General features: G+C 41.6%; 1 protein-coding gene across 18 annotated transcripts in view; it reads left to right on the top strand.

Annotated features, from left to right (window-relative positions):
* LOC112252767 (LIM domain-binding protein 1) overlaps positions 1-18,819 on the top strand; it is a 49,003-nt gene extending 30,184 nt beyond the window's left edge. For 14 of the 18 annotated variants that reach the window (XM_024424331.2, XM_024424326.2, XM_024424320.2 and 11 more), the window contains 10 exons: positions 2,249-2,354; positions 2,468-2,512; positions 2,654-2,729; positions 2,863-2,965; positions 3,103-3,275; positions 3,473-3,595; positions 6,095-6,178; positions 6,484-6,607; positions 14,066-14,202; positions 15,487-18,819. In XM_024424331.2, coding sequence (XP_024280099.1) covers positions 2,249-2,354; positions 2,468-2,512; positions 2,654-2,729; positions 2,863-2,965; positions 3,103-3,275; positions 3,473-3,595; positions 6,095-6,178; positions 6,484-6,607; positions 14,066-14,202; positions 15,487-15,711 — 1,196 coding nt within the window. In that variant the 3' untranslated portion in view covers positions 15,712-18,819. The remainder of the gene's footprint in view (positions 1-2,248; positions 2,355-2,467; positions 2,513-2,653; positions 2,730-2,862; positions 2,966-3,102; positions 3,276-3,472; positions 3,596-6,094; positions 6,179-6,483; positions 6,608-14,065; positions 14,203-15,486) is intronic. The other 4 variants (XM_024424332.2, XM_024424337.2, XM_024424333.2 and 1 more) reach the window with 4 other exon arrangements.
* Positions 18,820-23,093: the final 4,274 nt, after the last annotated feature.

The following is a 23,093-nucleotide window of genomic DNA, read 5'->3' as shown; positions in this document are numbered from 1 at the left end:
GGATTCTGCTTTTGGGAGCATATTAGAGTTGTTGTAGTAGAAGCTATCGTTTTTCCTGTGTTAAGGCCTCAGCATGCTTCAGTTCGGCTGGTGCTAAGTTAAACTCGGCTAGCCGAACATGTGTACTTGCATACTCCCGTAAAAGACCTTCCCTTGAAAAACGAAAAAAAAGCGGCAGTAGTACTGTTTGTCCATATTGAGAAGCCGTAGCCAGATCCTCAAAATAGTCAGAATTAATCTATGATAACTCAAGTTATCTGTTATTAATTTGGATGTTTTTGCAGAGGAGATCTTTTTTGTGCAATTTCACATCTAAATGAGAATTTTGGTGCTGTATTTCTCAATGAAAAAGGTATTTGAAAACAAGTCGTCTCTCGTTTAAAAACAATACTTTATTGAAGAATCCCTACTGTTGACCAATCACAGAGGAAGGGGCGTAGACTTCAGCTTGCCTCAAAAGTGTGCCGAACAGCCAAACCCAAAATGCCATAATATATGCAAACTCTTCCGAACAGTTTTGGCTGGGAAGCATTTGGATGCCTTTTATAATGACCTGGGCTGGCTGTTGTGCACTAGAGAGGAAGGAGGGCAGACCGCTCAGGACAGTGTACATAACCCCATCTCTCCCTCTCTAATCTCTCTCTACCCCACACACTCCCCCCTTGTTGACGAAGTAGGCCACAGAGAGTAGCCTATTTTTTATTTTTTTATTCCAGCCTTACTTCTACAGATGGAGATGGGATGTTGTTGAATACAGGTTGAGGCTCAATGCAGTGTTTCTTTGTCTTCAAATTCAGTAAGCCTTAGATGGGGTGTTTAGTTACAGCAGCGTTGTAATGAAGGCCTGAGTGTTTCAGTATGCACAGATCTAGGCAGGAGAAGGGTAACACCACAGCAAGCTAGAGGGAGGGGTGGGGGATGGGCAGGACAGGACACCACACACGCACAACAGGACTGTGATCACATGATTTTAGGCTGCTGTATGCAAGAGAGGGGCTTAGTGTTATGGTATACTGAAACTTCTGTGTTTTTTTTATTTTAAAAAGCTGTTTGGTACTGTCTGGGCTGCGTTAGCTCCTGACTCATGCTGCACATAAATTAACACTAGAATAATGTAACATGGCATGTAAGAATTACTGTTGGCAAAACAATGTTCATACAGGCTAGAACACTTTTACAACGCAAGACGATACTAGCTTTAATTGAAGGCTAACTTTACTTGCTTAGCTTACAGCTGAAGCAACACAAATTCACTACCCTAGTACTTTCTTTGTGATAATATGCAAGTATAATGAAAAATATGCACATTTCAAAGCTGATTTTCACCCAAAACTTGACTCATTCACTTTGTCTATCTCGCCACCATAAACTCATTCACTTCATTTCCCTCCTGCCTGGTTTCCCCTATATTCCATAGCCACCCACAAAGCCAGAATCCACCACCATGTTCTGCCTCACAAATGACATCATTGCCTTCTTAGAGACAGCGCACACTTTTATAGAAGACTGCTTCTATGGAAATGTTAAGTACAATAGAATAAGTCCTACATGGAAGGGATCTGTAGCCCCACAAAATCAGTTAAAACAAGCTCGATAGCTCAATGCATTCACACACTCGTATTGAATAATATGCATTAATCTGTATCATGAATAGACCTAGGCTACATCTTGATTTACCCAGTTTATAAAGAGAGATTTAGAGCAATTCCATATTAAGGTCAATTTGAGCATGAAATGGCTTATTTACCTAGCATGTGTGTATTTTGAAGTAGACTACATTTGGCCTTTTATATTTGCCTAGTTTAATGTTGTTTTTACTACAAAGTAGGATACAAACGTCTAAGTAGTTTCAGTCAACCAGATTGCATAGCTTTTGGCAATGGCTGAGGGCATATGATTGGTTTGTATTTATTTGCACACAAGAAAACACTATCTTGGTAAAATTTCCACAATGTAGTCAACTTTTTTTAACCTGTTTTCTCATCTGTACTCTGAAATATGCTATAAAGGAATGATTTCAGCCAACCTACCTGGTAGAGTAAATAAGATGCATATTTGTCTAATAGTCTGCTTTCACACATGGATGGGGCAAAAACAAGCAAGTAAATGAGTTGGCTGTAGCTGGCTTAATGGTGGAGCGTGTTGGTGCGAGGCTGCAATTCATTGGTAGATTTTTTTTGTGAGCACGGTCTGTGTAATCAGGCTGTAATCAGTTTGTACAAATCGCTCACTCTTTCTCTCTCTCTAGGCTGTTCGTCTAAGTCGTTCAAGCTGTACTCCCCCAAGGAGCCCGGCCCTAACGGCAGTGCCTTCCCCCCCTTCCACCCCGGCACCATGCTGGACAGGGACGTAGGGTAAGACACGCACGCATTTGCCACTTAACTCGTACTGTTAGTACATTACTATTAGTACCTATATAGTACTGGGTTGTTTTAATTTGTACTTTCTCCTGTCTTTCCGTCTGCAGGCCAACACCAATGTACCCCCCGTCATACCTAGAGCCTGGCATGGGGTGAGTACAACAACTGACGATCACAGCATCAACCTTGACCCCCCCCCCAGGCCTCAAAATAGTGTTAGAGCAAATGTTTTAATTAGAAAAAAGTTGTTAAGTCCAGTCCATCTGTACTGACCCTGCTCTGGCCTGTTGCAGGAGACCAACACCATACGGCAACCAGACAGACTACAGGATATTTGAGCTCAACAAACGGCTACAAAACTGGACAGAGGTGGGCGATGCTGGAGATTTGGCTGTGCCCTTAGTCTGTGGTGGGAGATTGATTTATTGAATGATTGATTCACTGATGGTGGGAATATCTTCTCTCCCCTCTACTGTTGGACTGATTTGGTTGTGTGTTGTAGGACTGTGACAATCTCTGGTGGGATGCCTTCACCACAGAGTTCTTTGAGGATGATGCCATGCTCACCATCACCTTTTGTCTGGAGGACGGGCCTAAACGATACAGTACGAAATATTTTGAATTCCAGGGCGGCTATGCTTTATTATGGGATTGCATAGATTTCACCCTCTAACCATAACGTGTAAATCTGCATTTGATACTAAGTAATTTTATTGAAACAGTAAATGTATCCTCTTCCTAGCTATTGGCCGGACATTGATCCCTCGGTACTTCCGGAGTATCTTTGAAGGCGGCGCCACTGAGCTGTTCTACACATTGAAGCACCCTAAAGAGTCCTTCCACACAAACTTTGTATCTCTGGACTGTGACCAGTGCACCATGGTTACACAGAACGGCAAGCCCATGTTCACACAGGTACGAAAATACACTTTCTGGTACATTTGAACATTTGCAAATACACATTACATTCCCCACTTACAATTCCACAACTCCACCTTTCATTTACAAATCCAAACATGTATTTGTCTTTCTCCCCCTATTTTCTGTGCACTGTATGATAAGAAACCATACCTTGCTCTAGGTGTTTGACCTCTAACCTCTCTCTCCTTTAGGTGTGTGTGGAGGGCCGTCTGTACCTGGAGTTCATGTTTGACGACATGATGAGGATCAAGACGTGGCATTTTAGCATCAGACAACACAGAGAAGTCCTGCCTCGCAGCATACTGGCCATGCACGTGAGTCGCACACACACACCAGGGTTTCCGTTAGCCAGTAATAGCAGGCGGTTGGTCAATACATGTTAAATTGGCGCCGGCCAATTGTCCCTGAGAAGAAGAGAGAAATCCTATTGTGAAATAATTGATGGAAATACGAGTCGATCGGTCATGCTTATCGGTCTATAGGTTAATTTGCATAATTTTGTTTGTATGGTATTTTCGTTGTGTTTCAGCATACAGAGCCTTTGAGCGGAATGTCTGTCAGGCAGCGCTAGAGCTTCTGCTACAGAATCTCAAACAAATGCATAGGCAACGGAAGTTGGGCTTCATCGTTGCGTCACACCACTTTACACTGAGCCTGGAAGCAGTATGCATTTTGAAAACAGTGCCTTCGGAAAGTATTCAGACCTCTTGACTTTGTTCACATGTTGTTAAGTTACAGCCTTATTCTAAAATTCATTAAATAATAAAATATCCTCAGCAATCTACACACAATGAGACATTTTTGCAAATGTATTAAAAATAAAACATACCTTATTTACATAAGTATTCAGACCCTTTGCTTTGAGACATGAAATTGAGCTCAGGTGCTTCCTGTTTCCATTGATCAACCTTGATCATGTTTCTATAACTTGGAGTCCACCTGTGGTAAATTCAATTGATTGGACATGACTTGGTACACACCTGTCTACATAAGGTCCCACAGTTGACAGTGCATGTCAGAGCAAAAACCAAGCCATGAGGTCGATGGAGACTTATCAGGATTGAGGCGAAGATAAACAGAGCAAAGTACAGAGATCCTTAAATGAAAACCTGCTCCAAAGCGCTCAGACTGGGGCGACGGTTCACCTTCCAACAGGACAACGCAGGAGTGGCTTCAGGACAAGTCCTTGAGCGGTCTGGACTTGAACCCGATCGAACATCTCTGGAGAGACTTGAAAATAGCTGTGCAAGCAATGCTCCCCATCCAACTTGACGGAGTTTGACAGGATCTGCAGAGAATAATGGGAGAAACTTCCCAAATACAGGTGTGCCAAGCTTGTAGCGTCCTACCCAAGAAGACTCGAGGCTGTAATCGCTGCCAAGGGTGCTTCAACAAACATTTTACTACGTATTGAGACATGTCTTACCTTGCTTCAAAGTGGCCTACCCAAAATCAGACCATATCCGTGGAGGCAATTTTATATAAACTTTCTTTCATTGTCCAGTTGCCTAAAGGCACAATCCTAGTCATATTAGCAACCCATGCTAATTGTTGCATATTAGATTTCCTCTTTCAAAATGTCTAACTGATATTTATCTGTCACATGAAACTGCTCGCGTGTGCTTTGACAATGGTCTTATCCCCACTATGGAATGGACATTGCTGCGCTAATAATGTGAAGAAATAATAGTTGAGCAACATTAAGCTAAACGTTCTGATCCGTTGCATCAGGCTACATAGGCTAGTCTATCCTACCACAACGGTCCCAGAGTCTGTTAACCTATTCTATTGGTAGCTTAACTTCCATTGGGGGATAGTAAATTCATGTAGGCTAGTGATTTTGCTGTTACTCGTCTTGTTGGCTGAAGAAAATATGGCAGCCCAGGGGAGTCAGAGGTGAAACTCACAATAAAATAAGACCGTGGGAGACCATTTTGCTGTGCTCAAACAAAAGTTGTTCCTTGAAACTAAATTTTTGGGGGAATGGGGAGAAATAACTGAAAGGCGTTTCAGGTAACGGGTGGGTCACTCGGTGTTCGGCGTGGCGGCTCCTCGGACCGCCTGTGGTAATGAACAACAAAAGAGAGCGTTGAGTCCGGGGTTTCAATACTTGTTCTCAACTTGCACCAGTTGGCATGCTGCCTGGGAATGGGTCCTCTTCTCCAGTTGTTCTAAGGTCTAGGCATACCCTCTGCCTGTCTGCTCAAGTGCCCGAGTGACTGCACCTCTACTTATACTCATTTGGGTTAACGAGGGACAGGTGGGACCAATTCCAGGTGCCAATTGGTTTGCATCACCTGGACTGGGTAGTATTAGTGTTGGATCACCAGCCTCAGTTGGTGCCTGTAGAGCTGTCCGTGGTGCTGACTCAACTTGGCCTCTCTAGCCCTCTGGTGCTGACCATGGTCCTGCTCCTTCCTTTGTAGCTCCCTGCTGGCCCCTGGGTTGCCACACAGTAAATGTGGACAGTTATTCTAACATCTTCAAAGTAGGCATCAGATTTCAGTAAGAAAGACTGCACATCGTTGGATCCTCAACCTGCATGTTCTGTTAATATGAATGACCATAATCTAAATGTGATTTCTGTCATTCTGAGCACTGTGGGTGGACGCCCTAATCAGGTTACGCAATGCATATGGTCCGGTATAAATCTCAAATTTCCGGCGCCACATTTTCCTAACAGAAACCCTGACGCACACCCATAGATTTGGTGGATTGATTTATTAATTGATTTCCAGACCAGTGTTACTGACCACCTTCCCATGTTTGTTCTCTGCTCTCTTTCCACCCTTCTCTCTTCACTCTCTTCCAAGGTGCAGGACCCTCAGATGCTGGATCAGCTGGCTAAAAACATCACAAGATGTGGCCTGTCCAACTCCACACTCAACTACCTCAGGGTATGTCCAGTCCAGTGGAGGCTGGTGGGAGGAGCTATAGGAGGACAGGCTCATTGTAATGGCTGGAATGGAATTCATGGAACAGTGTCAAACGTGTTTTCCATAAGTTTTATTTTGTTTGATACCGTTCCATTAATTCCATTGCAGCACTTACAATGATTCCGTCCTCCTATAGCTCCTCCCAACAGCCGCCACTGGTTGTCTCGTTCAGTGCTTTAGTCAGTGGAATGGTAAATGTGGTTAGAGATGCTGGTACTTAAGCAGTATTGGTAATCTGTTTCTTTGACCCTCTTTCTCTCATCTAGCTGTGTGTGATCTTGGAGCCGATGCAGGAGTTGATGTCCAGACACAAGACCTACAGTCTGAGTCCCAGAGACTGTCTCAAGACCTGCCTCTTCCAGAAGTGGCAACGCATGGTGGCCCCACCAGGTAACAATCAAGACTTTACACAGACAATCCACTTATACACATGTTTGGTAGGGATGGGCATTTGACATTTTTTGACTGTTCCAGTACTCACATAAATAAAATAAAAAAGTGCCATTTAAGATTAATTTATTGAAATCGTAATCTCAACTGTCTATATTGTTCAACAATAATCTTCAAAAAGGCAGTAATCTCAGCAGTGGCGTTGGTTTGTAGAAGCCAATGGCTATGCAATGGCATAGCCTTGTTTTGTTAATTATTTCCTGATCCCTTATCAGTCAAGACACCTTTTTTTATTGTTTAAATAAAACATGATGTAATATAACAGAATAAAATATACGCGTCTCGCATCTGGAACAGTTATTCTCAGGGATAATTTGAAACATGGCTCAATTTAGCGAGTTGAAAGAAGATTCAGGGTTACAAAACAATCTGTCTTTTCGATATACAGACTAATTTTTTTTTTTTTTTCCATTTTTCTTTTCTTCTCAAAACGTATTAAGAATTTCACAGTAATTACAGCCAATGCATCTGTTCAGTGAGTAGGCCTAGGCTTAATGATTCTGATGAAAATACAATTTTGTGTATTTTCAGTGTGGAACCTGTCTATGTTTAGAGGGTTATAGCATTGGCTAACCAATTTTAAATGGCACTAGCATTTTGCAGAAAACGGACGGGACACAATTATTCCAAAACTGCAGCTCGTTGTTGGATCACATATCTTCCTACTTCAATCAACCAGTCCATTTAGAATGCGATAACTGTCGCCATTTGGCAATGAATGTAGCTTGTTTATCCTATCAGTTAGATATGTTTTTATAGGCTTTTATTTTTGTAGGCCTAACGGGAGCTTGTGTGCACACTCAGCATGCGTTTGTGTAGGGGGTAATGTTCCCTCTAAACCAGGGGCGGGCAAACTTTTTGGCACGAGGGCCTCATGATTTTGAAATTCAATGGAGGGATGCATTTTATGGGGGACCAATTGATTGTTAAAATCAATTTGCGGGGGTCAAAGGGTCAAACGCGGTCAAAGGCACTGCATCGCTGCTTGAGGTGTCACTACAGAACCGGGTTCGATCCCAGGCTGTCACAGCTGGCCGTGACTGGGAGACCCATGAGGCGGCACACAATTGGCCCAGGGTTGTCCAGGTTTGGAAAGCTGATATTTCCTTGTCCCATCGTGCTCTAGCGACTTCTGTCACAGGCCGGGCGCATGCACACTGACACAGTCGCCAGGTGCACAGTGTTTCCTCTGACACATTGGTGCGGCTGGCTTCCGGGTTAAGCGGGCATTGTGTCGAGAAGCAGTGCGGCTTGGCTGGGTCGTGTTTCAGAGGATGCACGGCTCTCTGCTTTAGCCTCTCCCGAGTCCGTACGGGAGTTGATGCGATGGGACAAGACTGTAACTATGAATTGGATATCACGAAATTGGGGAGGGAAAAAGGGGGCCGGATTGAAGTGCCCGTGGGCCCGAATATGTCCCGTGGGCTGTACTTTGCCCCCCTTGCTCTAAGCTGTGCACGGGCGCGCAGCTCCCCGGAACTGCTGTGCGGAAGAAATATCAGCCCGGTTAGAGAAGCACGAAATTGAACTTCACCCAACTTTCTAGTTAACACAATCAACGTTTTCCTCTACTGTGCGAATTGTGGTCGAATCAACGCAATATTAGTCACTTTCAATGCATCATACCAAAACAAAACTAACTATCCAAGAGATTTTCTTGTAGATTTTCTTGTAGTCAGAGAGCATTGGAGTTGGATTCTATTGCATTGACGGGCACGACTCAGGCTCATACTCTACACAGACTGATGTGCCATAACCAACCAAATGAACCAATGCCACATGGATCTGTGGGTAGCATAATTTGTCTGATTCTCCGTAATAATGAATTGTATTTTTGCATCAAACAACACATTTCAGGCACCTTGTCTGAATACAAGTGGATAAACAGGTTGTCAATCCCTACATGTTTTTTTTTTTTTAAAGTCTCATGGAATGTAGACCTACATTGAGCACAACACATTTGGCTGCTACTGTTGGCTGAATGATAGAACAGTTGTTAAAATGTTATTGGATGCATTTTCCCCATTTGTTTTTGATGGTAGGCCTACATTAGGATCAAATAGCCACAGTAGCCTACTTGGCCACTGTTAAAACTAGAGGTCGACCGATTATGATTTTTCAAAGCCGATACCGATTATTGGAGGACCCGAAAAAAAGCAGATACCGATTTTTAAATAACCGATATTTATTTGTAATAATGACAATTACAACAATACTGAATGAACACTTATTTTAACTTTAATATAATACATCAATAAAAATCTATTTAGCCTCAAATAAATAATGAAACATGTTCAATTTGGTTTAAATAATGCAAAAACAAAGTGTTGGAGAAGAAAGTAAAAGTGCAATATGTGCCATGTAAAAAAGCTAACGTTTAAGCTCCTTGCTCAGAACATGAGAACATATGAAAGCTGGTGGTTCCTTTAACCTCTTAGAACCACCATCCCGGATCCGGGAGAATTGTCATCAACAACGCTGAATAGCATAATAGCAAATAATATCACTAGAAAATATTCATATTCATGAAATCACAAGTGCAATATAGGAAAACACAGCGTAGCCTTTTGTTAATCCACCTGTCGTCTCAGATTTTGAAATTATGCTTGACAGCGAAAGCAATACAAGCGTTTATGTAAGTTTAACGATTGCTCGACAAAACAATAAGTACACCTAGCATCAGGTAACTTGGTCACGAAAATCAGAAAAGCAATCAGACTTCAATATTCCAAGGTAAGAGGTTTTATGTTGTAGTTATAGTATTTATAGGACTATTTCTCTCTCTACCATTTGTATTTCATATATGTTCTTATAGGCACTTTAGTATTGCCAGTGTTACAGTATAGCTTCCGTCCCTCTCCTCGCCCCCACCTGGGCTCGAACCAGGAACACATCGACAACAGCCACCCTCGAAGCAGCGTTACCCTCGAAGCAGCGTTACCCTCGAAGCAGCGTTACCCATGCAGAGCAAGGGGAACAACTACTCCAAGTCTCAGAGCAAGTGACGTTTGAAACGCTATTAGCGCACACCCTACTAAATAGCTAGCCATTTCACATCGGTTACACCAGCCTAATCTCGGGAGTTGATAGGCTTGAAGTCATAAACAGCGCAGTGCTTGAAGCACAGGGAAGAGCTGCTGGCAAAACGCACGAAAGTGCTGTTTAAATGAATGCTTACGAGCCTGCTGCTGCCTACCATCACTCAGACAGACTGCTCTATCAAATATCAAATCATAGACTTAATTATAACATAACACACAGAAATACGAGCCTTTGGTCATTAATATGGTAGAATCCGGAAACTATCATTTAGAAAACAAAACTTTTATTTCAGTGAAATACGGAACTGTTCGGTATTTTATCTAACGGGTGGCATCCCTAAGTCTAAATATTCCTGTTACATTGTACAACCTTCAATGTCATGTCATAATTACGTAAAATTCTAGCAAATTAGTTCGCAACGAGCCAGGCGGCCCAAACTATTGCTTAAACCCTGACTCGGCGTGCAATGAACGCAAGAGAAGTGACACAATTTCACCTGGTTAATATGGCCTGCTAACCTGGATTTCTTTTAGCTAAATATGCAGGTTTAAAAATATATACTTCTGTGTATTGAAGGCATTGGTGTTTATGGTTAGGTACAGTCGTGCAACGATTGTGCTTTTTTTCCCGCAAATGCGCTTTTTGTTAAATCATCCCCCTGCGTTGCATCGATTATATGCAACGCAGGACACGCTAGATAAACTGGTAATATCATCAACCATGTGTAGTTAACTAGTGATTATGATTGATTGTTTTTTATAAGTTTAATGCTAGCTAGCAACTTACCTTGGCTTCTTACTGCATTCGCGTAACAGGCAGGCTAATCGTGGAGTGCAATGACAGGCAGGTGGTTAGAGCGTTGGACTAGTTAACTGTAAGGTTGCAAGATTGAATCCCAGAGCTGACAAGGTAAAAATCTGTCGTTCTGCCCCTGAGCAGGCAGTTAACCTACTATTACTAGGCCGTCATTGAAAATAAGAATGTGTTCTTAACTTCTTGCGTCGAGCCATCCCGGATCCGGGATCGTGAATACAGCCTCAAGCTCATTACCATAACGCAACGTTAACTATTCATGAAAATCGCAATTGAAATGAAATTAATATGCTAGCTCTCAAGCTTAGCCTTTTGTTAACAACACTGTCATCTCAGATTTTCAAAATATGCTTCTCAACCATAGCAAAACAAGCATTTGTGTAACAGCTAGCGCAGCTAGCGTAGCATTTAGCGTTAGCATTAGCAGGCAACATTTTCACAAAAACCAGAAAATCATTCAAATAAAATCATTACCTTTGAAGAACTTCAGATGTTTTCAATGAGGAGACTCTCAGTTAGATAGCAAATTCTCAGTTTTTCCTGAAAGATTATTTGTTTAGGAGAAATTGCTCCGTTTGGTGCGTCACGTTTAGCTACCAAAAAAAAACGAAAATTCAGTCTTCAAAACGCCAAACTTTTTTCCAAATTAACTCCATAATATCGACTGAAACATGGTAAACGTTGTTTAGAATCAATCCTCAAGGTGTTTTTCACATATCTCTTCATGATATATCGTTCGTTGAAAGCCTCCTCTCAATCACTGGATGACTGCGTGCAGCTTGTAGATTACGCACCAATTTAGACAAATGACACCGGGCGGACCCCTGGTAAATGTAGTCTCTTATGGCCAATCTTCCAATGATATGCCTACAAATACGTCACAATGCTGCAAGACACCTTGGAGAAACGATAGAAAGGGCAGGCTCATTCCCGGCGCATTCACAGCCATATAAGGAGACAATGGAAAACAGAGCTTCAAAAATTCTGCCCATTTCCTGGTTGAAGTTTCATCTTGGTTTCGCGTGTAGCATGAGTTCTGTGGCACTCACAGATAATATCTTTGCGGTTTTGGAAACCTTAGACTGTTTTCTTTCCAAAGCTGCCAATTATATGCATAGTCGAGCATCTTTTCGTGACAAAATATTGTGCTTAAAACGGGCACGTTTTTTTATCCATAAATTAAAAGAGCGCCCCCTATATCCAAGAAGTTAACTGACTTGCCTAGTTAAATAAAGGTGTAAAAAAAATCGGCCAAATCGGTGTCCAAAAATACAGATTTCCGATTGTTATGAAAACTTGAAATCGGCCCTAATTAATCGGCCATTCCGATTAATTGGTCGACCTCTAGTTAAAACCTCTTGCGTCTACCTGAGACGCAGACGTCCCATCTAGGCATCTGGAAATGCAAATGCGCTACGCCAAATGCTAATAGCACTCGTTAAAACTCAAACGTTCATCAAAACACACATGCAGGGCATTGAATTAAAGCTACACTCGTTGTGAATCTAGCCAACGAGTCAGATTATTAAAATGCTTTTCGGCGAAAGCATGAGAAGCTATTATCTGATAGCATGCAACACCCCGAAATACCTGAAGGCGACGTAAACAAAAGAATTAGCGTAGCCGACGCTACACAAATAGCAGAAATAAAATATAAAACTTTCATTACCTTGGACGAGCTTCTTTGTTGGCACTCCTATATGTCCCATAAACATCACTATTGGGTCTTTTTTTTCGATTAAATCGGTTCATATATACCCAAAATATCCATCTATGGAAACTGTGATTCAGAAAAAAACACCGTTTCGAAACGCTACGTCATTTTTTTTAATTAAAAAAGTCGACGATAAACTTTCACAAAACACTTCGAAATACTTTTGTAATCCAACTTTAGGTATTAGTAAACGTTAATAATCTATCAAATTGATCACGAGGCGATGTGTATTCAATAGCTCCACGTCTTCAAATCATCTTCTGAAAACTCACTTCCAAAACTTCCTGTTGGAGACCGGATGGAAAGTGGTCTCTCTTCCTCGCTTGACCAAGAAACAACGAGAAGGCAATTGACAAGAGTGGTGACATCGTGTGGAAGCTGTAGGACTTGCAATCTCGGCCCCATTTAATTTCGTGCCCCTTGAACAATACATGCAAGTGGCGCATGGATATTTTTTTCAGTGATCAGTTTTTCTTGCGCTTTTCGATGAAACAGACGCTCTGTTATAGTCACAGCCGTGATTTAACCAGTTTTAGAAACGTGAGAGTGTTTTCTATCCACACATACTAATCATATGCATATACTATATTCCTGGCATGAGTAGCAGGACGCTGGAATGTTGCGCGATTTTTAACAGAATGTTCGAAAAAGTAGGGGGTAGGATCAACAGGTTAAAACTGTAACTTAAAGCGGGTACAGCTTCAGTGTTCACAGTGAACACGTTCCAATTGCACAGAATTTTGCACTCAGCAGACTTGAAATTTGCTCAGTGCCCCAAAAAAATACAGGGAACTTTTGCTTTTCAGCCAAGGGAGTGGGCTCACTCACAATTTTGCCTAAAGATCACAGCCATGAATAAAGAATGGTACCAACACATCCTCCGAGAGCAACTTCTCCCAACCATCCAGGAACAGTTTGGTGATGAACAATGCCTTTTCCAGCATGATGGAGCACCTTGCCATAAGGCAAAAGTGATAACTAATTTGCTCGGGGAACAAAACATCAATACTCCAAGAATTGATTATGCAAGAATGGGCTGCCATCAACTTCTGGCCCAGAAGTTAATTGACCGCATGCAAGGGCGGATTACAGAGGTCTTGAAAAAGAAGGGTCACCACTGCAAATATTGACTATTTGCATCAACTTCATGTAATTGTCAAAAGCCTTTGACACTTATGAAATGCTTGTAATTATACTTCAGTATTCCATAGTAACATCTGACAAAAATATCTAAAGACACTGAAGCAGCAAACTTTGAAAATTAATATTTGTGTCATTCTCAAAACTTTTGTCCACGACTGTACAAATAGAAAACTAGAGTCAAAGGAAATTAACATTTGTTTTCAAGAGACAATAAAAAAAAAAAAACGTTTTACTTGCCTGTTTGGGCAGCCACAAATGACATTCCACCAAATAGTTTTACAATGTTTTTTTTATTTATTTCTGGTTAAAGATTGAGCTTTGACGACCGTTCGAGTCCTCGATTACTCATGCCCATCCCTAATGTTGGGTAAACCACACAACCTTACTTGAGAATTGAACCCTTTAGCTTGGTGCACAGATTAATTGGATTCTCTCTCACACACACACAGCATATGTTTAACTATCCTTGTGGGGACCTAACATTTATTTCCATTCAATCTTATTTTCCCTCACCCTAATTGTAAGCTAAATAATAGCCTTGGGGAATGTCCCAATAAGGGCAAATTTTCCTTGTTTTTCTATCCTTGTGGGGACTTTTGGGATTCCGGTACCCACGAAGATAGTAATACAAGCCACACACTCACATGCTGCAGATCTGTTACACTTCTCCTCCTATTTCTTTCCAGCTGAGCCAGCCAGACAAGCGCCCAACAAGCGGAGGAAAAGGAAGATGTCTGGCGGAAGCAACATGAGTGCTGGTGGAGGAAACAACAGCAAGAAGAAGAGTCCTGCAAACAACTTCCCCCTCTCCACACAGGTACCTGTAAGCATTCCATCTTTACATATTGTTTTGTTTGTTTTTAATTGAACCTTTTATTTAACTAGGCAAGCCAGTTAAGAATAAATTCTTATTTACAATGACAGCCTACACTGGCCAAACCCGGACGACGCTGGGCCAATTGTGCACCGCCTTTATTGGACTCCCAATCACAACCTTTTGGGGGTGGGGGGGTTTGGGACAGGTAACATAGGGGTAGACATTTCTGGTCAGATTGGAGGGATAGGACAGGTGGAAAAAAAAGGAATAGGGCAGGTGTGGGGGCAGGAAATATGGAGCTGGTATGATAAGGATATGAGTTTGACAGGTTTGTAGTCGATAGGAGAAGGCAGGATATGGGGTTGAGAGGAAGAAGGGTGGAGGTAGGGCCTTTTGGGTTTAGGATCAGATTGGGGAAATAGGCTATGGGGAATGGTGGAAGTGTATTAGGTTTATGATGCCAATGACTCCCTGTCTGACGTGAGCCAGTGCTGGGCAGTCCCTGGTCCTCTGGCCTACGGGTCACACACATACAGGAGGTAGACATTACCACTGGTCCTGGATCAGATATATCTATACTATCTATACTATTCTATACTACTATATCAACCCTCTAAATGTTAGTTAGGAGTGGAGATGCACCAATCTGATTCTAGGTCTGTGGTTAGGGGTAAATTCTACTTGGAGCAGGTGAGGCAATCCGCTCAATCTGTTTTATTGTCCTACAAACTTAGGCACAGCGGTAGTAGCTGGTTTTTATCAAAACGTAGAATTCACAGACAGCTTAGGTGCTATTGGTTGGTTAAGTGAGCCAATGAGACCCGAGGTGGAATGAAAAACCCCATGATGCAGCACTCGAGGATCAGGGCTGCCCACTGCTGACCAATGGGGGAAGGGCAATACTACCCAAATCCCTGGAACAGAGGCTGGCATTGGGCCTGCTGTAGATGGTGTTGAATATTTGGGCTGTATGCCTGAAACCCAGAGCTATGTCTGGTTGTGAGTGGGGTGAGCATTGATGGACACACACTGAAACATGAGTTATCCTTATTTTCATAGGTACTGAAAGGCTTCATTTTAAAATGTCCATATCATTTTAGGCCTTCAATGACCTAAAGTTACGTAAAATATTAATCATAAGTTTCATCTAGCCTAAAATCCACCATTACATGTAACCACGGTAGTCCCAGCCCCATCCATCCCATTTTCGAAGTCCTTTGGGATCGTCCATGCTCGGTTCTCCCCCGTGGTTATGGGGATAATGTTCCGGCCCTTGCTGTCCCTCTCTAGGACGTGATGATGGTGGGCGAGCCCACACTGATGGGAGGGGAGTTCGGAGACGAAGATGAACGTCTGATCACGCGGCTGGAGAACGGCCAGTTCGACACGGCCAACGGAGCGGGGGGCCTGGAGGATGAGGACAGTTTTGGTAGCTCCCCTGCTCTGGGGGGCGCACACTCCCCCTGGAACAACAAGACGCCCAGCAGCCAGGACAGCAAGAATGACGCACAGTAGAGCCACAACCATAAACCCTAACTCACCACCCAGATACGCTACTCATCTACCTGCAAAATGAATCCCACTCACGCTCTCTCTCGCACATGCTCAGTGGTGCTCAACCCCGGCCCTCTTCCCCTTGCTCATCAGTGCTAGGCCTGACTCTGTTATGTTTGTGTGTGTGAGGGAGGGAGCCTGTGCTTTCTGGTCAGAGTGTTTGAGTCAGAGCTGGGTTCGGCCTTCTATGATCAGTGCTAGCCATGTTGGCCATTTTGCTGGCGGACATATTGGCGGGTTCTTGTTCCAACCTCGGGTCTCTGGGTGTGTTGCCTTGACAGCGTACCTCTATTTCTGTTGTGCTCACCTCACAGGGAAGGAATACTTAGTTTTATTTATTATCTCTTTAGATTTTAGCAGAGTAAAACGTATTGTGTGCACTACAGCATAAATCCAACGTTCAGTTTTTAAAAACTAAATTATTTGTTTTGTAGGACCTGGTTGGAACAAAAACCTGTACACTGCCGGAGCTTGAGGACCGGAGTTGAGAACCGCTACGCTAAACCTAAAACACACAACACAACATGCATGCAACACATACATACACACACACACAACTCGCTCGCACGCACACACACGCAGACACTCTGAGGTACTGGAGAGAGGTCCTACTTCCCCACCTGGACCAGAGCACCAGGCCATACAGAAGTGGGTTTTAATTTTCTATGTTTTTAGTTTGATTTAAATTTTTTATTTTTATATCAATTTCTAAAAATGAAACAGATGAGCAAACAAATAAATGAAACAAAAATGCACCCCAGAATATTCTTTACTGTTTTCCACTATCGTCAATCTATATTTCTTATGAATTGATGGTGTATTTTGTTCTTTTTATTATGGCTTATATAAAGAAATTGTAAAGCATCAGAAACCTGTGACTGGAGAGGAGAATCTACGGTATGTAACTGTATAAATATTACTGTTAGATAATTTGTATTATTGTCATTAAGATACTACATCTATGTAATATTGAATTGTCTATGCCTGATACAGTATGTTGCCTGTCAGTGTCAGACATGGTAATGATATTATAACGAATCCCAGTGATTCGGATCTGAAGGGAAAAGCCACCTCTTTTAATGTCCAAGCCTGCACCTTAAATGGCACCATATTCCCTGTGAACTACTTTTGACAATGACCCATAGGGCTATGGTCAAAAGTGGTGCACTATATAGAGCAGTGGTTCTCAACTGGTTTGTCCTGGGGACCCAATTTGAACCGGGTCTGTCGCGGTCCAGTATTTGCATTGCGTTGTTTGTTGTTGCCAAAATGCATACTATTTTCAATGCTATATTGATAGTAAATGTATCAATTATATGACAAGGGAACTGCAGTCCCACCTAAATGTTTCAATTTTGCCCCTATTCTTGAAGAATGTTAAACTCACTTGTTTGAGACGACAAAATCAACCCAATCTGCTAAATAGTGCTGCTAATAACTCTATATTGAAAATACTGTGGTTTTAAGACAAATAGTTGAGATTAAATATAGGTTAATTATAATTGTTTGTTTAACTTCAGACTTTAGGATGTATTTTATTTTTTAACTCACACTCATTCGACCCATTCAAAACCTCACGAGACCCACCAGTTGAGAATCGCTGATTTAGAGGACAGGGTGCCTGTTGAGATCCATCCTAACTCCCTGTCTACTTATCTGCTCAGTACCTCATGTCCACACCTCAGACAGTACAGACACGGATTTTCTCTCTCCGATATGTTACGAAAACTTTTGAAGACAATTTTGGCACGGCATTGTAAGATATAAGAAAACAACACATTTTTATATTGGCTTGTGTTTCCCAATAATTTGTAATCACTATTTTTGAAAGCTACAAACCAAGAAGCTACTTTGCAAGATCCTTTTAAATATTGATCCCCGAATATGCTAGTTGTTTGTATTAAGAATAATTTTGTGCGCTTTTTCCTCTTATGTTTTTGTGTCTTTGTGCTTGTATATTTAAGGTAGTTTCTGTATAATTGTTATTCTACGTATCCTTCCTTAGATCAACACCCTATGGCATCTCTCCAATGTAAAGATACATTTTTTTCTCCATTTAAAAAAAAAAAACTGTTTGGAAATTGCATTCAAGGGTACCACCACCATTCACGAGAGCTGGCTATAAATTTTTGTTCTACATACAATTTATTTATTTTGATACCGATGCCAATAGCTAGGTTTCCATCCACTTTGCGACAGATTTTCATGCGAATATTCTAAGATCTGCATAAAACAATATGCGCATTTTCCTACCAGAGATGTTTCCATCAAACGGACGTTTTTCTCATAAAAGGCTTTGCGCGATGATGTAGTAGACAAAAACTAACTTTTGCAGTTAATTCCCGTGTTTTCAAGTTCAATCGGTTTCCATTACATTTTCAACTCTACTAATGGTTTTGTCACAAACATTGTTGCGTTTATATAGCAAATATGCACGCTCTGGTTTTGACACGTGCACTCTAGCCAACAGCTCACAGATAGTGCGGGTAGGCTACCTACATAAGACGATTATGGATAAGAGCGATTTTTATTATTTTATTGGTTAAACTGCAGCCAAGCATCTATCATTTCACCAGAATAAGACTCTCAATATTTAGTGGAAAGGAGCATCAAGTTCATCACTATGCACATTCACCACCCTATGAAGTTCATTTATTTAATCTAAAGCCTACTTTAAACCGCATGGTTTCCCGAGTTGTAGTGGGAGAACCATATACCATATCATCGCGTGATTCCCAAGTTTACTAAAATATTATGGTTATTATATCAATATTTGCGCATAAAGGTGTTTCACCCCCATTGCACAATTCATTTTAGAGACACAAAAAGATAACACCATAAAATTGTACCAGCATTTCTTCTTGTTTCCATCAGCCCTGTCAATTTTATGCGTCAGGTAATTAATCTGCATGAAATGGTTGGATGGAAACCTGGTTAATGAGTTTGCAAGTTCATGTACTATATCTATGCCTTTGCCCCCAATGTCATTTTGTAGGCTTTTCTGGCTATGTAATCTCAACTATACCTCACATTTTCAATAAATGACCCCAATATCACAATCAACAGTCAGATGTCTGAAAAGACTAGAGAATTACATTATTTTCACATGCTTTTCCATATGTTCCTCATAGGTAACTTGACATGATTTCCAGTCAAGTCAATAGGAAGAAATCAACATAGGGGGGAAAAAGATTATAGAAAAAGGACTACTTAAAATAAAAAAAAATCTATGTAAAATCCATCAGGACCTAAGTTGAACGAGTAATGCATTTCTCGCTCTCTATATATTAATCTTTAACGCTGCATTGTTGAAAGACCTGTAAGTAAGCATTTCACTGTAAGCCTACACCTGTTGTTTAGGAAGCATGTGACAAATAAAATTTGATTTGACAGTGACGAATGATTCCTCTGATTTCTCTGTACATAACTTGGTGTAGATGCTTAGTTTCACCACCAGGGGTCTCCAGAGCTTTAGCAGCCCACAAGAATGCAGGATCAACCCTCTCTTTCCTAACTCCCAAACGGTCTCTAAATCCATTCAGACATCACCAGGCTTAACTGTATAATGTTTTCAACTTTCCAGTCATGTTCCCTTCAGCAGGCTGACTGAGTAGAAACTGGCACGTCTCAAATCACACCCAATACAGGGCACTATCACGTTTGGCGCTTGTCAAAAGTAGTAGCGTCTGAGTGGTGTGATGTACCCATACATGTCCCTGTTAGCGCATCATAGGCGTGGTTTGATATACAGTTTATATGATACTTTGCCGAGTTTCTGCCATTTATTCATGTAACGGTATCAATAAAGACACTTTCAATTGAGCGCAGTTGACTGATGTTCTTCACTTGCTATGTCTGATCTCAGCACAGAGGCAAATCCGTTTAAGTCAACTTTTTTTGCATTGATGTTCATGGGAGACAGTGAAAATGTGACTTAAGTGGAAGTTAGGTTTTGCCCTAGAGTCAGCGGGTGGGTAAATAAATAAGTGTTTTAGTTGCCTCAGGCCTTCGAAGATATAGAGACAGACTGACTTTTGGCAAATCGTCCTTCATGTTAGCACGGAAAGCCCAAGACTAGAATGTAATGACCAAGAATGTTATTTCCGTTCTAAAATATCACGTCTGGTTATAAGAAGACCGTTGATACATTTTGGCAGATGTGATGTGGGAGATGATGAGTAGAATTGATTATGACTGACATTTCCTCACCGGGGTGCCTCTATTTAGAACAAAAAGTACGCAAAAATGCCCACAGTCACCAGGCTTGGTAAGAGATTTAATATGTTTAAGTGATTTAATAAGACTGAACTAGGTCATTCAATAATACATATTGTGTTGCACCTTTTTAACCAATAGCCAAACAAATGAACAACTCTTTAAAAAAACGAAGTCTTTTGATTATTTTTATTAAGACATAATATATAAAATTTCAGCCAGACCAACGAGCCAGCCCGAACCGACTGCACGCCAGACCCCCACCAGTGTAGTCAATAACTGAAATGATCTAACATATTTAATTAATATACTGCAAAATTCACCTGAGCTCTGTAGACTGGTCTTCCCTGGCTGTCTGATCCTGTTAACATGATGAGCATAGTGTTGCGTACTGACTGCACGAGATGGCTGTATTCCCACAGGATGCCAGGTCCTGAAAGATCATTGCGCGCGAATGGCATTTTTCATGCTGCGGGTCAATACAGACGAATTCAGGATTACATATTTTTGTTGTCCCACAGATTATTTGGAAACTATCCTCTTTCTGCTTTGTATGAGTTAGCCTACCAATGTTATTAGAAGCACACATTTTTCAAATTGTACACACACACACACACAATTCGCTGCTTCAACTTCAGTGGCCTACCTCTCCTAGTTGGGCGTGAGAGTCCAAGTGGGCTTAGTATGTGTGGTCTCATTGAAATAGAGTTGGCTGCAAATTCAGAGAAGCACGTCGCAGTTAACTTGAATATGAAATTAATTTAAATATGATTAGACTAGTTTTACTGCAGTGTCTAAATGCGTATTGATAATGGAAAGAAGGGGAGGGCGCTCAACCAACATCAAAGTACAATCAAAAAATGTAATAATTGAAAAGGAAAAGGCACAACGCGCATGTAGATGAGGCTACTATGGTGAGTGAGCATTGCGCCTTTTTGATTTTCAAAAAGTATTGATTACCTATTTATTTGTATCTGCCTGCAAATCGTCCTCCTAAAAAGTAGGCTATATCCTATAGGCCTATGCAAAATGTAGTAAGTGTCGTCATCATTCTCGCTGCTTCCAGTTCTGTAACCTTACCTGCTAGATCAGGTGCGCGTGTGGTCTCAATTAAAATATGCAGTTGTGGCCAAAAGTTTTGAGAATGACACAAATATTAATTTTCACAGTCTGCTGCCTCAGTTTGTATGATGGCAATTTGCATATACTCCAGAATGTTATGAAGACTGATCAGATTAATTGCAATTAATTGCAAAGTCCCTCTTTGCCATGCAAATGAACTGAATCCCCCCCCCAAAAAAAACATTTCCACTGCATTTCAACCCTGCCACAAAAGGTTCTTGCTGAGCTATGCTCAACTCTCCCATTCTGGTCCAGCCAGCTTTCCAGAAGCTTTGCCTTCACACAGCCTAAATCCAACCAGCTGAACACTCCAAACAGCCTACCTGACTACTCGAAGTCATCCGCATGGACCTAAAGCACACTGTTGCAATGTGATACAAAAAGTGGCAATTATAAACCCCGTCCCCCCGTCCCCAGTGAAAGTTACGTCCCCGTGTTCTCATTCCCACGAATGAGTGATGAGGATGGGGGTGTGAGTTTTGGCAGACGCTCTCCTGTGCCAAGTGTATGCTTTAGATTATGGTGAAATTGACTGCATAGCATAAATGTGCTATGGGTATATTAATGTGTAAAGTGATCAAATTAAGTTAGTTGTGAAAGACATTTTCTAGAGAACGTTTGCATGTTTTTCTTCTCTGACAAAAACAAAAGCTGATTCAAAGGTGTGGCAGATATAAAAACTATACTCGGTGAAAGGTGGCGATCGAGGAGGGAAGGACTCTTCCGTTCGCCTACTAAGAAATTGACACTCTCCTCGACCACTTATCGGTTTCCGGGTCTCGAGGAGAGAGGACAGAGGACGGTCTTTTGGCCCAAACTAGAGAACCCCAGGGCCTGTGTGTTTTGAGGCTGAAGGGTCATCGGTCACAGTCAGCAGTGGCTGGTGGGAGATGGTGGCAAGTTTGGTTAAGGGATCAGTGTATCAGCGTGTCCTGTCATCTACTCCTCTCACCTCATCTGACTCATACAGAAGCACCCTACACCTAGGGTCACATATCTTCAGGTAAGGATGCCCTCTAAATGACACTAAACAACACTATCATAATGTTCAAACAAGACTTTCATGTTCTATTTTAAAACAGTGTTTTATTGTTTTAGTTAAATAAAGGTTACATTAAAAAACAAATGCACTGGTCCATGTTGCAAAGTGCCTCTCAGAGCTACTGGTTATATGGCCACTATAAAATCGATATTATATTCCAGTAGAGGCATGTTCTTTTGACAATGAAGGCTTTTATATGTGATATCGACATTTGATATTAATATGACCTTTTTGATTGACTTTTTCCATAATGCACATTAAACCAAGTGATAGAAGAGGGGGTTAGGCGAGGCCTGGGTTGTGTTCATTAGAGCACGTAAAAGAAAATGAGTGGTTCTTATTGGCCAAGTCCAGGTAGTCCCTCCCTGTTTCAGTCCATTTTCTTCTGTTTGGTACCTAATGACCATGACCCTTTTTGTTTTGACACCGACTACCTCTGTGATGATGATGGGAGGAGATGAGCGATGGATGTGTCTCAAATGGCACCCTATTCCCTATATACTGCACTACTTTTGACCAGAGCCCCAAGGTCCTGGTCAAAAGTAGTGCACCAAATAGGGAGTAGAGTGCCATTTGGGACTTGACCATGGACTCTGTGGGTTAATGTTTACCTCCGCTTCACTCCTGAGTCCTGTTCTGCTTCCTGAGGGAGAGAGATGGGAACATTGGCCAGCGTAGGGTCGGTGGACGAGTCGATTGACGTGTTGTTCTGCAGATATTAAAATACACATAAAGGATTACCTTGTCAGATACAGTTAATACGTGACAGGTAGTTTACAGGTTTATTGTATATCAATGTGAGTTAATTACAGGAGATTCTCTCAGACTTTATATTCATATCCTTTATTGGCCAGTGGCCACAAACATCATAAACATGTCTTGTCTAGTCAGGTAAGATCTGCTGATGTGTTCCATTACAAATTCAGTTTGTCCTGTGTTGTATATCATATTGTACAGCTGATGA

Source organism: Oncorhynchus tshawytscha, linkage group LG06 (assembly GCF_018296145.1).
Source record: "Oncorhynchus tshawytscha isolate Ot180627B linkage group LG06, Otsh_v2.0, whole genome shotgun sequence".
Taxonomy (NCBI): domain Eukaryota; kingdom Metazoa; phylum Chordata; class Actinopteri; order Salmoniformes; family Salmonidae; genus Oncorhynchus; species Oncorhynchus tshawytscha.
The sequence above is the reverse complement of the archived record's forward strand: the minus strand, read 5'-3'. Positions and strand labels throughout refer to the sequence as shown.